Source organism: Denticeps clupeoides, chromosome 1, assembly GCF_900700375.1.
Source record: "Denticeps clupeoides chromosome 1, fDenClu1.1, whole genome shotgun sequence".
Lineage (NCBI taxonomy): Eukaryota > Metazoa > Chordata > Actinopteri > Clupeiformes > Denticipitidae > Denticeps > Denticeps clupeoides.
Window position 1 is genome coordinate 14,577,440 of NC_041707.1, and position 13,985 is coordinate 14,591,424.

Consider the following 13,985-nt stretch of genomic DNA (forward strand, 5'->3'; position numbering starts at 1 on the left):
CTTCTCAGAGTGTGGCAGAGCACGTTGTCTTGCAGATCAGGGAATACTGTTTCCATGAAGCGGTGTATTTGTTCAGCAGGTAGGAGCTTTAGGTAGCTGGTTTCGGTCCTGACCACTGCAGACTTGGAAAATTCAGACTGGGAAAAGCCAAAGTTCCAGAGGTCGAGCCACAATTTGGCGTGCTTTGAAGTGGTGGCCTAGTGGTTAAGGAAGCGCCCCCGTAATCAGAAGGTTGCCGGTTCGAATCCTGATCCACTGAGGTGCCGCTGAGCAAAGCACCGTCCCCACACACTGCTCCCCGGGCGCCCAATGTCATGGCTGCCTGCTACTCACCAAGGGTGATGGTTAAAAGCAGAGGACACATTTCGTTGTGTCGCTGTGCTGCAGTGTTTCAGAATGACAATCCCTTCACTTTCACTTATGAACAGACTGCTCACCGACTTCAGTGTTATTCAACACAGTCTACTGGTGCTATGGTTATAGATGACTGAGGTTTTAAACTCTGAGGTTTCACCTACAAACCTTCATCTTTCTCGCCTCCTCATTCTTCACCTCGAATCATTCACCTGCGTTTTAACCTCTGCACGCGCCTCGTCATTCGCATTCCTGTGCAATTCCTCAGTTCTCAGCACTGTGTTGGGATCCAGTCAATGGCACAAGAACCATAATCAGATCTAGCAGCAACAGGCTCTCGCTGTTACCGCGTCCATTAGCATTCCGATCCACACAAGGGGGAACGTTCTCATAAATCACGTGGAGACGCCGTGTTGACGGGCTCGGGTGAACTTGTCCGCTGTGTGCTGCGGCTCAGATGAAAAGCACCTTCGTAAAGCATCTGACAAATTTACAAACTTGAAAGCGCGTCCCGTGACTAGAGCGACATCCCCTCCGGCTTCTGTTCTGAGCGCAGACGGCTCTTTCCTACGAAGGGCTGTTCTTGGCATTGGTCATAGTTGCCATGGCAGAATAGTGGAGGAAGATGGTCCAGTGACGCAGTTCGAGCCTTTTGTTCTTGAGAGGAGAGCAAAATTACCGACGTTTTCTGACCTGCATCCGAAGTCCCCCATCCTCTGCTCCGGTTGTTCACTTCTTCCACTGCACACCGTAGCATCTGACCGGCCCCGGCACCATTCCACACCTCTTTGTTTTTTTTTGCGAGGCTGCCATGCACTTGTGACGCACTTCCTTCCACTGTAGCCGGAACCTTCTTGAAGGCACACTCTAGAAATCATTCTGAAACCACATTGTTTTTTTATGTGTGTGTGTGTGTGCGCGCGTGGAATTCACTTTCTAATGTCCTTCTCGGCTTCTGAATGGAGACGTGGTTGTCTCCCCGGCACGATGTGCGCCTGGCATGCCGGTTTAAACGGGTTAAAGAAGAAGGTTGGCGTTGCAAGTAAACAGCGGCCCTGAGGTTCCACGACAACACTGAGTCACTGGAGTGAGGTCTCCAGGACCAGTTCCCCTCAAACAAACACGGGTCCGGTTGCCATGCAATGATGTCCTTCCTCCGCTGTTGTCCGAGGACAGAGGTCACTGTGCTCTCCTCTTTTCCTTTTCGCGCCTTTTTTTTTGTTTTTCGTAGCGTTTTTAAGCAGGAAAGACGCTCTGCGCACAGGAAGCCGTCGAAGTTAAGGAGAGCCACCGGATTTCGAAAATCCTCTTCTGCACGGATGCTCGTCTTCCTGTGCGCCCGGCCGCTTGATCAACGTTTTCTATAGACCGCAGGGGTTTTCTTCGATAGGCAACAGCATTTCGTATCCGCGTGTTAATGCGGTTGGCCCAATCGGTGGCAATATTCCGGCATGAATTCATTCTCCCTGCTGAGAACCTCTCGTCCCCTTAAGGCTCGGAATGTGCGCAATTCTCCTCCTGTTCCGTTTCTCACTGTTCTGCATTTGTTGCCAAGGAAACCTGCAAATAGAATTTGAAGAGATAGTCGGGGCGCTAATCGAGATCAGCTGCCCTTGCCAACCTGAAATCCTTGTGGTGTCTGCTCAGGGCCCTCCTTACGAAACACCCATGCACCCGTGTGGCTCACAGATCCGGGGTCACTGGCTGTCATTGAATCCTTTCCATAATCGTGGATCAGTTTCACGGGCGGGTCACGAAAGGGCTGCAATAGAAGGTAATCTTCTTCATTTCGACGGACTGCTTCACAGCGGCACGCTTTACGAATTTAGCACGTTAATGATGCCGTGCAATTTTACATTTACAGCATTTATCAGACGCCCCTTATCCAGAGAGACTTACAATCAGTAGTTACAGGGACAGTCCCCCCTGGAGCAACGTAGGGTTAAGTGTCTTGCTCAGGGACACAGTGGGGATTTGAACCTGGGCCTTCTGGGGAGTGTGTTACCCACTAGGCTACTAACACCCTGCGTGCGTGCACACCACCTCAGGTGTGCAAAAAAACATGGTAGGTAAACTGTGAATAAGCGTGTGCCTTTCTGAGAGTTGTGTTTCAGGCGTGTCATTTCCCAAGTGGTTCCTGGATGCGCTTTTGGCCTAAATGGCCTCTGTCGGCCGCACTGCACGTGTCTGCAGCAGCATTTGGTGAGAGCAGATTATCCTCCAAGAACATGTATGATATAATCTGGGTCACGAAGCTAATCCTGTGACAACAACACTGTCCTCAAGGCAGGAGAGAGAGAGAGAGAGAGAGCGCAGTGCGAGCAGCGTGGCGTTCGTCCCTCTCGCTCTGTTAATATATGTAGCGATTCCAGTGAAAACGGGGGCTCTGGTGAACGCCGGCTGGATTATATACTTTGCGTTTTCACACTCCACCCACACTCCACATGATCCGTGTTGATCGAAACGCGAAGTTGACGTTCTGGGCTGAGCTCTTGGTTTGGTCTCATGCTTGACCAGTTACCTGTGGAATAAAACAGACTCTCTGTTAATTGGTCATATTTGATATCTTTGGTATATATATATTTTTTCCTTGTTCGTCATAAAATAATCTCTTTAGCATTTTAATTCAGAGCTGCATTTTAAGCATGCAAATTGCCTTGTGCGGCATGGGAGTTAGGGGATTGCTGGTAATGGATATTAATCTGAAGAATGCTGACCCACGTCACTCGTGTCCTGGACCATAATTATCAATAAGAACGGTCTAGAAGGGCTCAGCTGTTCCCTTCAACAATTGATGGGTCTCGGGCCTAATTCTCTGTTCCCGCCGCTCAAGGCACGAGCGTCACATCAGTCGCCCCTGCGCGACTTATGCCACCAACCCCGCTGATCTCCTTCATCACCCAGATCTGGCCTGCCTCACCGGGACGAGAGGGCAACACACTGGGTGACCTATTGACCCTGTGTGTGTGTGTGTGTGTGTCACCACAGGCAGGCTTAATTCTGCATTATGCCAGATTGGGGATGGCAGGCTGTTTCACCCCCAGAAAACAAAACCAGAGCGACGTGAGGAGCAAATAGAATTTTCAAACAGAATCGAAATAGGCCATTATCAAAATAGTGGTTTTTCTCCTTGAGATACCCTCTGCTTCTTCGTGGAGTGGGTTAAACGTGGAGGCCACGTTCTGTTGTTAATCGATTTCATTTCACTTCGGGGTCACCTGAACCCTCTGGTCGGGGTCGTGGAGGTACATGCCTCGCATTCTTACCGAATATCGAGCTACAGCCTGCTGAAGACGCACATTAAAACGCGCCTCGCCCTGATTTCTGTGAAACGTCTTTGTGGAATGACGAGGGAGGGAAGGATATCTGTTTTTTTGTTTTTTTCCACAGTGGATAATCTCCGTCGGCCGTTCCCCCTAATTTTATGCATATTGTTTAAAAAAAGAAAGACAGAAAGGAAGCCGCTCCGCTGATGCTGCGAACCGCACACGGACTCCGGCGATGGAGCGGACGGGGGCCGACGGTCCGAGACCCTCGCCGTCGTCGGGCAGGAAGGACGAGAAAGAGCAGCGACCGGGGAGGGAATCCCTTCTGCCGCTGACGTCCTTTTACCAAGGAAACCCACACGCGTGTGCGCTGACGCAACTGCCCATTTTTGGAAACGAGCGTCATTGGGCGAAACCAAGTGGCCGAAAGCGCACTTAAAAAAACACTCCTTCGCCAAAAGACAACTCACGCGTCGCATAAAGTTACGTCTATCTTCCTTCGCACCGGTGCGGAGCAGTCGCGCCCGTTCCGCAGGTTGGTCTCCGTTTAGCCGACATCGCCCGCGACGCGGCGGAAGGTTCTCGGCCACGCCCCCGCGGTGACGCGCACGGCGGACGCGGCGTTGATAAGCGGGGCCGCGGGGAGAGTGGAGCCACTGAGAGTGAGTCACCCGGCGGCGCGGAGAGCGGCCTGAGACGGAAGGAGCGCGAAGCGACGTCCACCGCCACCGTAGACCCAGCCTCGCTGACAGGAAAAGTTTCGCGACGGGGCTCCGGGACGAGAAGAATTCCCTTTTTTTTTTAATTTCCCAGAAGCCTCTGGACCCCTCTCTCGCGCGCGCACATGTTTCAAGTTTCTACTTGAAGCAACTGGATTTTTTTTTGACGAATATTATATTTTCTGGATGCATATTTTAGATTAAAGAGAAATTAGAGCCAAGTTGATATATATACGTATTTATATAAAGATAAGCAGAAGGAATTCCGCCGTCGCCGGGTTTGGGAAGTGCACTCCTCTATCTCCGCGGAGCGCGCCCGACACGGTCCTTCTTTCCCGGATGATGTACCAGGACTACACCGGGAACTACGACACGTCGTCCCGCAGCAGCGCCTCCCCGGCCCAGCCCGAGTCCTTCACGAGCGGCAGCAGCACGATCGGCAGCCCGATCTCTACCTCAGGCTACCAGGTGAGCTGCTGCAGTAGAGCTGGCTGGTTAAAGCGGCCCGTCGGGAGTCTGACATTTACATTTACGGTATTTATCAGTCGCCCTGATCCAGAGCGACTGACAATCAGTATTTACAGGGACAGTCCCCCCCTGGAGACATTTAGGGTTAAGTGTCTTGCTCAGGGACACAGTGGTAGTAAGTGGGATTTGAACCTGGGTCTTCTGGTTCATGTCTCCCACTAGGCTACTACCAGCCTAAATCTGAGGTCTGACGTGAAGCGTGAGCGGGTGAAAGTGCGTAAACACGAAACCGGCCTCTTCTTTTTCTTTCTTTTTGTCGCTGTGCATGTGTGTGTGTGTGTGAGATGACAGCAGATTAGTGGTCGGTACACGTTCTTCATATCAGCAACAGGGCGCCGGGCTGAAATCCGCCTCCGACGAGGGGACCGCGACCGAGCGATGTGACACAGCGTGATATTACTGATATTACGGATATCAGTTGCGACCTGGCTGTACTGGAGCACGTTAGTTGACTGGTTTTTGGGTAAAATACGGGGAGGACGTTCACCTAATTTTAAGTGTGCAGGTAGCTTAATTATCTCATATGCACCCGTCGACCCCCGTGCGCGTCTATCTATTTCTGGACATTCTCCTTATTACCAATAAAATAGCATGACAAAATGTAGTTACGAATTGCCATGAAATAAACTTTAATGGTCGTTAGATGATTCGCGCCTCCAGGCAGCGTTCAGGTAGGTGTTTGGATTGGAGGAAAAGTTGTCGACCTATGAGGGACTTTTTTTTTCTCTGAGTCAAATTATAAGTATGAAGATATGTCATTGGGAATATCTGCACACGGCAAGACTTGTTTGACTTCCAGTGGGAAATCCAATTCCTTAGGATTTGGGTTCGGAGACCCGGCCGCAAATCTCGCGAGATTTGGTCAGAAACACGTCCTGTGCTACTTCAAGCGTAACCCCCACGTAATTATGGATGAGTTGCCCGAGAACAACGCGGAATAATAATCAACAGGTAGTTCGCCGACAGGCTGGCATCTTAACCTCGCCTCGTGTCCTCCAATCAGACAACTTCTTTTTTGGGGGAATATGTATATGCGTGTTTTTTTTTTAATATGTATATATGCGTGTTTTTTTTTTTATATATGTACAGCGGGAACACGTCTAATACGAGACGAGCGCTGCGTGATACTTGGACGAGGAGAGTGCGGACGTCTGAGGGCGTAAATTACTGGAATCGCGGCCCCGCGCGTTTCGCAACGCGGCTCTCCCGCCACCCGCTTCCCGCCCCCCGTCGCCCGGCTCCCGGCACCCTGGGCGGCCGGACAGAACAGGGGTTGGACGGTCATAAGCCTATTATCATCATCACCGCCATCAGAAAATGGGCTTATGCGCGGGCGAAGCAGGGGCTCTCATTTTTTTTTAACCCGCTTCCCACATTTATGCCACGTCTGTGACTAAATAAATATGTGATAATAAAACACACACACACACACACACACACACACTTCCCGTCGAGACTTTTATTAGACCCGCAGGATTTTTAACTCTTCCGTGGAATGTGTTGTTCCTCCCGCCTTTACTGGAAGCGACGGAGCTCCACATTCCACCGGCGTGACGCGGCTGCTGGTCGAAGTCCAGCCGGGCGACGTGACGCTGCAGTGTCGGCATCGAACACGACGTTCAGCCGCCTGGATCGTGTGTGTGTGTGTTACTTTTATTCTGTCTACCTTCCATGAATGTCTGGATCCGGTCTAACCTCAAGGCTACGCCCGTGACTTTGGGCGTGTTGGGGCAAATACTGGCCTGTGTCTAAAATCCGAAGATGGGGCGTCACGTAGCCCAGAGATGTGCTGACCACATGAGTCCAAGGCTGCAGCCGTGCCGGCCTTGTGAGGCGGGGTTGCGTGGAGCCCACCTAAGAGCTTTCCACTGTTATCAGCGCCCGGCTGCCCATTGCATCACCCTGGCAAGTTCAGTGGGATGCGGCGGCGGCCTCTCTGGGCTTTCCCATGATTCACCTTGCGTGTCACTGGGCCATGCTGGGTTCAAGTGCAGGCTGAGGTGGGATCGGGCTGATTCACTCTGATGTGACCACAGTTTTAGCGCGTGGATGTAAAATGCACGGTCGCGGTGTTGTTGAGAGGGTCTGCAGTGGTCCTGCGGAACAGAGTAGGCTTCTTCCGGCCGTACAGAGACTGCGTAGGTGTGTTCTGGGGCTCTCAAAGGCATCAGTAATGAATAATTACCCCCGTCTGCCTCCTACATAGAAGTACAGAGTCGACATGCCCGGCTCTAGCAGTGCCTTTATCCCGACCATCAACGCCATCACCACCAGCCAGGACCTCCAGTGGATGGTGCAGCCCACGGTCATCACCTCCATGTCCAACCCGTACACGCGCTCGCATCCCTACACTCTCCCGGTGTCCAGTGGCCAAGGTCTCCTGGGACACACCACGCTGGCCCGGCCTGGGGTCATTCGGTCTATCGGGGACACGCGAGGCCGACGCAAGAGAGACGAGCAGGTAATAACCTCAGGGTTTATATAGGCTGATAATCAGTTGTGGTTGGTTGATGGTTTTGATTGTTGCCTCATTAATATAATTTTTTTTTTGTCCCTTCAGCTCACTCCTGAAGAAGAGGAGAAACGTAGGGTGAGGCGGGAGAGGAACAAGCTGGCAGCAGCCAAGTGCCGCAATCGTAGGAGAGAACTGACCGAGATGCTGCAAGGAGTAAGTGTGTCCAACACTGCCCCCTACGGGTGTCGTGTCAGAACGACCTCAGCAATGCGAACATTTCTAATAAAGGCTACACACGGCTACCGCGAATGCTGTTCAACTCTGGTTTGATGCCTAAAATGGACAATTAACTCGGTCAATTTAAGCTAATTATACTGGAGAGGTTTTTTTTTTTTTTTGCCTTCCTGATTTCCCTGCCTTGGCGTATAGCGCTCCATTTTCTAGAGAAGATTTTACTAAGCCGATTTCAGTGTAGCGAGAAATATCACATTTTTACATGCCATGAAAATGTGATGGCCTCTGGCAGGCCACCCTTCTGCCAGGCAGCCGATGCTGCGTCTAATTGAACTAATTACCCCTGTTATGGCAGCACTGTGGCTGCTGGCTCTGAAAACTCCAGACAAGAATGTGCGGTGGAGGGCAAAGCGAACGACTGACGCTATATGAAATCCGCACGCACTTTCATCTCTCCCAGCCCCCACTCCACCTCCTTCCCAGCCGTGTTTCCTTCATTCCTAACCAAATAAGGACTGCGTTTCCTCGTGAACTAGGGACGGGCTCCGCTTTGCCCTTTGTGCCTTTCCAGCGTCGCAGAGCTCTGGGGTTTCTTTCGGTTTCCTCCTTCCTCATACTTGTCCTTCCGACTTAAAGGGCCCAGACAGCCTTTGGTCTGGTACAGTCCCTTACTTATCTCCATTCATCTGCCCGCCCCGTCTGACGCTTGGCTTTGTCTCCCGGGGCTGTGACACTAATGACACATTAGAGCGGCAAACACACATCTGAAGAGGTAGTCTGGCTCCGTCAGGCACGTCAATTAAACGGAACAATTGAACAAAGCTGAATGCCCTCTTTGTACTTGAGGCTGAAGGTGCACGGCTGATTTGAGGACATGGTTCCTTTGCCTGTAGATTATGTATTGCCGTTTTTTTTTTTTTTTTACGTATTTACAATGCGTCTGCTCACCCGCAGTGACTGTGTGCTCGTTAACAGGAGACGGAGAAGTTGGAGGAAGAGAAGGCCGACTTGCAGAAGGAGATCGAGACGCTCCAGAAAGAGAAGGACAAGCTGGAGTTCATGCTGGTGGCCCACAACCCCATCTGCAAGCTTCCCCTAGAGGAGCGGCACCAAGGGGGGCATTCCCAGTGCGCTCCTCTGCCCGTGACCATGCGCCCCTCGCTGGTGTCTCGAGGCCAGATGAACCTCCACAACGGCGTGGTGGTGAAGCAGGAGCCCATGGACGACGACGAGATGTCCGGCAAGCGATCCGTCATCAAGCCCATCTGCCTCGGTGGAGGGATGTACGGCTCTGACAGCGACAGCCTGAACACGCCCGTGGTAGCCGCCTCCACCCCTGTCTCCACACCCAATGCTCCCAACCTCATCTTCACCTATCCCAACATGCTGGAGCCAGACAGCCCCTCCCCATCTTCAGAGTCCTGCTCCAAGGCCCACCGGCGCAGCAGCAGCAGCGGAGACCAGTCCTCGGATTCCCTCAACTCGCCCACCCTTTTGGCCCTCTGAGCGGCCGAGTTTCGAGAGGCGGGTCACTGAAGGCCCAGAAGAAATGAAATAAATAAAAGAACACACTCAACCCTGGGTTCTCCCATGGCGTCGCCTGTCTGTGATGCAAAAAGAGAAAACCCTCAAGGGCTAAATCTCGCTTTGAAATTTCCGTTTTTTTTTGTTGTTTTTTTTCAACGTGAATTAAAAAAAAAAAAAAAATTTAACTTACTTTTGGTGTGTATGTACGCTCTCTTTGTTTAATAGCATCCCTTCTGGTTAAATTTGAGTGACTGTGAGACTAATGTTGCAACAACGATGATGTCGTTGGACGAACAATGAAGAGCCTCTGTCCATGTGCAAATGAAGAGCACGGAGAATAGAGGAAACGAGATTCGGAGACACTGTCACTGCAGAAAGAGCTGTGCAAGAGCTTAGCACTTAGCCATTCAAACCTCAGCCACCAAGGGTTCCATCTTTACGCTGAGCGCCGGACACTACAGAGAGGGTCCAATATCCTCAGAACGTCTTTCTTTCCATGTGTCTGTTGGTATTTCCTGTATGTCTTTACTGTAACTACCATGGTGTCCTGCTGTTGCTCTGCTCCAATCCAGACTTGGCTGATCTTTGAGTTTAAAAAAAAAAAAAAAAGAAGCCAAACGTGAATGGGGTGGAGTTTAAAAAAAAAAAAAAAACCACCTCAGTGTCTCAAAGGAAAAGAACTAATGTGCTGAAACCCTACTTTTTACAACATTCTGTATTTGACAAAACAAAAGTGGCAAACTTTTGCATTCGTTTTCTACCTTTTTAATAAAATTCTGTCTTTGTAGAGACACTCAAATTCTTGTCAGGGATTTTTCCATTTGTTCGTGAATGGAGCCATTCGCACATTAGCATCATCAGAAACTACAAAATAAAAATAAAAAAATTGGGGAAATAAGGCTATACTGTGATGGTATATGCTTGGCCATAACAGGCTCAAACCTGTAACCCTTTAACTACGCAATATCTACTTTTGTCTTTGGGAGACACTGTGGTTTTAGGAAAAATCATTTAAAACTATGATGACTACATTGTTAACTATTTGCACCCTGTGAACCGGGTGACGTTGAGCGCTGGTAGTGGTGAACACATCTCAGCCATAGGGCACATCTCACTGAATGCTTATTCACTGGTGGAGCCTCCTTGGCCATAAATTGAGATCGATTGCACTTTTTTTTTTTTTTTTTTGCCTGAGGTTGATGTGACTGGTTCAGAGGGATCCTCCCTGAAACCCAGATGACATTTTAATGTTTTAAAGACACTTGGAGAGGGAAAAAAAGGCGACATGGGTAGGACTGATGTGAGGCACTGAAGAGCGGATGCTTTTGCAATATTTTATGAATAAATTGTTTACTTTAAACATTCCTATGAACAGTATGGCAGTGGCTACAGAGGCTGGTCACATGACTGAACATAGACTTCAGACATTTTGTTGTGCTGGGTGCAGCAAATGGACCAATGGGGGAAACCTCGATACGAATGAAAACTTAATAAAAAAGCAGTTTTTGACAATTTTTTTTATTTATGTGTGAGTGTCCAAAATTCAATCAATACCAAAAACAAAAATGTTATAGGTTGTGCATCTATTTTGTCTACCTGTCAGTCTTTTAAGCCCTGTAGAGACATGTTGGAAATTCAGGAACTGTAAAACCTCTGTATATGTCCTACTTTTCAACTTTTTTTTAACCCCCCCAATGCTTCAACTGTTAAAATTAAAGAAAAAAAACAGCAATATGTATGGCAGTGTTTGTTCATTTTGTTATTTAAATCAATGGCTGTAATAAAAAAAAATTGTATTCTCAATAGTTGTATTTTGCTTATTCATGATGTAAGAGTGTATTGGTGGACACCCCTTTCCCCACCGAATGCCTGTATTTGGGCTGAATGCACCCGTGTCTTCTCAGCCTCTGTGAATCTGTGATAAAAAATCCAACTCTGGGCATCAATTAGTGGTCTGAAGTGTCTCACAGGCATGTCCTATTGATCATGGCACGTAAATGCCATGCGATTCAGGCATTAAGTGAATCCTTAAAAAAAGATTTAGTCCTGCTATGCACGGACCCCAGATTTAATCAGCATATGAGCAAAAAATGGGTTAGGTCTGTCGCATAATCCCATTGCGTCTCTTCACTAATGTCTGAAATCCAGGGGAATAAAAAAAATAAATCTTCAATCTTTATTAAAAAGACAGAAGCTGCTCTACAGACAGGTCTAGAGAAGACAAGGTGTGTTCAGTGTTTACTCTAATGAACAATGACGATGATGATGATGATGATGATGGTGATGCTGATGATGAATATGCATTGCAGTGCAGTTTTCTCTTGAGGCTATTATGCTTATTTTTCCAAGTTGAAATGTGTTACATTTGAAAGCAGTGTTGACGTCAATGAATCAATAATCCATACCATTGAAATTTGTGTTCAGACCTGTAAATCAGATTCATTTTAATGTTGTAATTTTTTTTATCTTTCTCTTTTGTTTTGCAATAAATGACTGAAGCGTGTATCCTTTGTCTTTAATGCCCTGAGAGGATTTTACTGTCTACTTTCAGCTACTGTTGCTCTGTGCTTCACATAAATTAAACTTTGGATCTTATAGTCAGGGTAAAACATCATGCATATTAATGAACTACGCCATACCTGCTGATAAGGTCACTTTGAGTGGGCTGCTGTGAATTAATATATGTGAGTATGTGCTGCCATCTTGAGGGGTTGTCTGGTATTAAACAAATCTGCTTGCATCAATTAAGACTATCCTTTATTAGATTCACAAGTGGGAAAGTTACAGTAAAAGTTCAGTTCAATTAAAAAAAGTCAGTTCAATTATAGCAGGGCTCTAAAGTATCATACATCTTTTATCATGCACTCTCGCTACACATTGCTAATATCCCGCAGTGACTGGTAGATGAAGACCTTGCAGGACAAGGTAGCAGTAGCCTACACCCACAAAACTTGGTGACCTTTAACCTATGTATCAGATGATCAATGGGTCAAAAATGCTGGAAGTAGGACTTCAGGTACAGAATCTCACCCGCACCCTGCCCACGCCTTCTCACTCACGAGACACTGCTCAAAAAAAATAAGAGGAATCCTTAAACAACACAATGTAGCTCCAAGTCAGTCACACTTCTGTGAAATCAAACTGTCCACTTAGGAAGCAACACTGATAATCAATGTCACATGCTGTTGTGCAAATGGAAGAGACAATAGGTGGGAATTATAGACAATTAGCCAGACATCCCCAATAAAGGCGTGGTTCTGCAGGTGGTGACCACTTCATGGTTCCTATGTTTTCTGGCTGATTTTTAGGTCACTTTCACTATAGTGGTAGAACGAGACGGAGTCTACAGCCCACACAAGTGGCTCAGGTAGTGCAGCTCATCCAGGAGGGAACATCAATGTGAGCTATTAAACCAATAGCAATGATGCAATTAAACCAAGAAGGTTGTGTGTCTGTGTCTGTCAGCATAGTGTCCAGAGCATGGAGGTGCTACCAGGTGACAAGTTAGAGGAGGCTGTTAGGAGGGCAACAACCCAGCAGCAGGGCCACTTCCTCTGCCTTTGTGCAAGGAGGAACAGGAGGAGCACTGCCAGGGCCTGCAAAATGACATCCAGTAGGCCACAAATGTGCATGTATCTGCTCAAACGGTCAGATACAAAAGTCGTGGTATGAGGGCCCACTGTCCACAGGTGAGGGTTGTCCACTCCAAGACCATGTAGCACGTTTGGCCTTTGCACCAAGATTGGCTGATTAGCCAAAGGCATCCTGTGCTCTTCACAGATGAAAGCAGGTTCACACTGAGCACATCTGGCAGAGTCTGGAGATGCCATGGAGAATGTTCTGGTGCCTGCAACGTCCTCCAGCATGACTGGTTTAGCAATGGGTCAGTAATGGTGTGGCATTTCTTTGGGGGGTCGCACAGTCCTCCATGAGCTCGCATTAGGTACAGAGATGAGATCATCAGACCCCTCGTGAGACCATATGATATGACAAGAAATACATTTTCAAAATGGTTTGCGATTCAGTGATTTGTTATTCTATTTATTATTTAAAATTTTCTAATTAATGAAGGATTGCATCAGCACTTAGGGTTTTCCATTGAATTTCCATTTGCAAAATGAATTGCAATTTGAATGAATAATTATTCTATTTTTTTTTAAATACTTTGAAATGAACTAAGGATTGTTTCAGCCCTTTGCACATTGATTTTGCTGCTTAAAGTCTTCCATAACATCGATCTTTTTAAAGCATAGAAAAAAACTACATTTTTCTCTGATGTGTAATTATCTCAAAATGTTTTTTTTTATATATGTAATTCATCCAGACCCCGGCTTCTCACTCCTAGTCACATGAATGGAAAAATCAATATTACTTTTTAAACTGTTATTATTGTAAGAACAGTTTAAGAACAGATATATTCAGAGCAGACTGTTCCCATTATTTAGATGAAGAACATTAAAATATGTCAAAAGAGTCTTCCCACATCCACAAAGGAATGTTGCCTAAAATGTCATACAATTTAAAAATTGTTGTGCTTCTGGTGTTTTATACCAATAGCCAAATCACTGCATTCTGTTATTTACCCACCGTGCTCATAAAGGATAATCTCAGACAGGTTGAAATCTGGGTCCCCTGTCGCAGCATTGATGGACAGGAGGTGCCAGTGAAGATACAAGCCCACTTCCAGGCTGTGACTTGCTGCAAGAAATCAGTCACTGTTGGTCTCAGTGTGTTGAATCATCCGTGGATTCGGCCTCTGGAAAAGAAAGCGGTTTTAACACACATGTGGGCGGGGTTAGAGAAGTGAGAGCACTACAGAGAGAGAGAGTTAGAGACAAGAGAGTGATAAAGGAGGGAGGGGTTGTAAAAGAAAGCAGCAAGAATCTGTTTTTCCTCTCCAAA

The 13,985-nt window shown here is 47.7% G+C and overlaps 1 protein-coding gene across 1 annotated transcript; it reads left to right on the forward strand.

Annotated features, from left to right (window-relative positions):
* Positions 1-4,133: 4,133 nt before the first annotated feature.
* fosl2 (FOS like 2, AP-1 transcription factor subunit) lies at positions 4,134-11,586 on the forward strand. The gene is made up of 4 exons (XM_028996589.1): positions 4,134-4,807; positions 7,074-7,328; positions 7,428-7,535; positions 8,532-11,586. Exons 1-4 carry the CDS (start codon positions 4,679-4,681, stop codon positions 9,060-9,062), a joined length of 1,023 nt encoding a protein of 340 aa, XP_028852422.1. The 5' UTR covers positions 4,134-4,678; the 3' UTR covers positions 9,063-11,586.
* The last annotated feature ends 2,399 nt before the right edge of the window (positions 11,587-13,985 follow it).

What these genes read in the sequence shown, in the direction of transcription:
- fosl2 (XM_028996589.1), top strand. Translation starts at nt 4,679, where the DNA reads ATGATGTACCAGGACTACACCGGGAACTACGACACGTCGTCCCGCAGC. An exon ending in TCTCTACCTCAGGCTACCAG is followed by an intron (nt 4,808 to 7,073) that starts GTGAGCTGCTGC and finishes CCTCCTACATAG; the next exon opens with AAGTACAGAGTCGACATGCC. An exon ending in TGACCGAGATGCTGCAAGGA is followed by an intron (nt 7,536 to 8,531) that starts GTAAGTGTGTCC and finishes GCTCGTTAACAG; the next exon opens with GAGACGGAGAAGTTGGAGGA.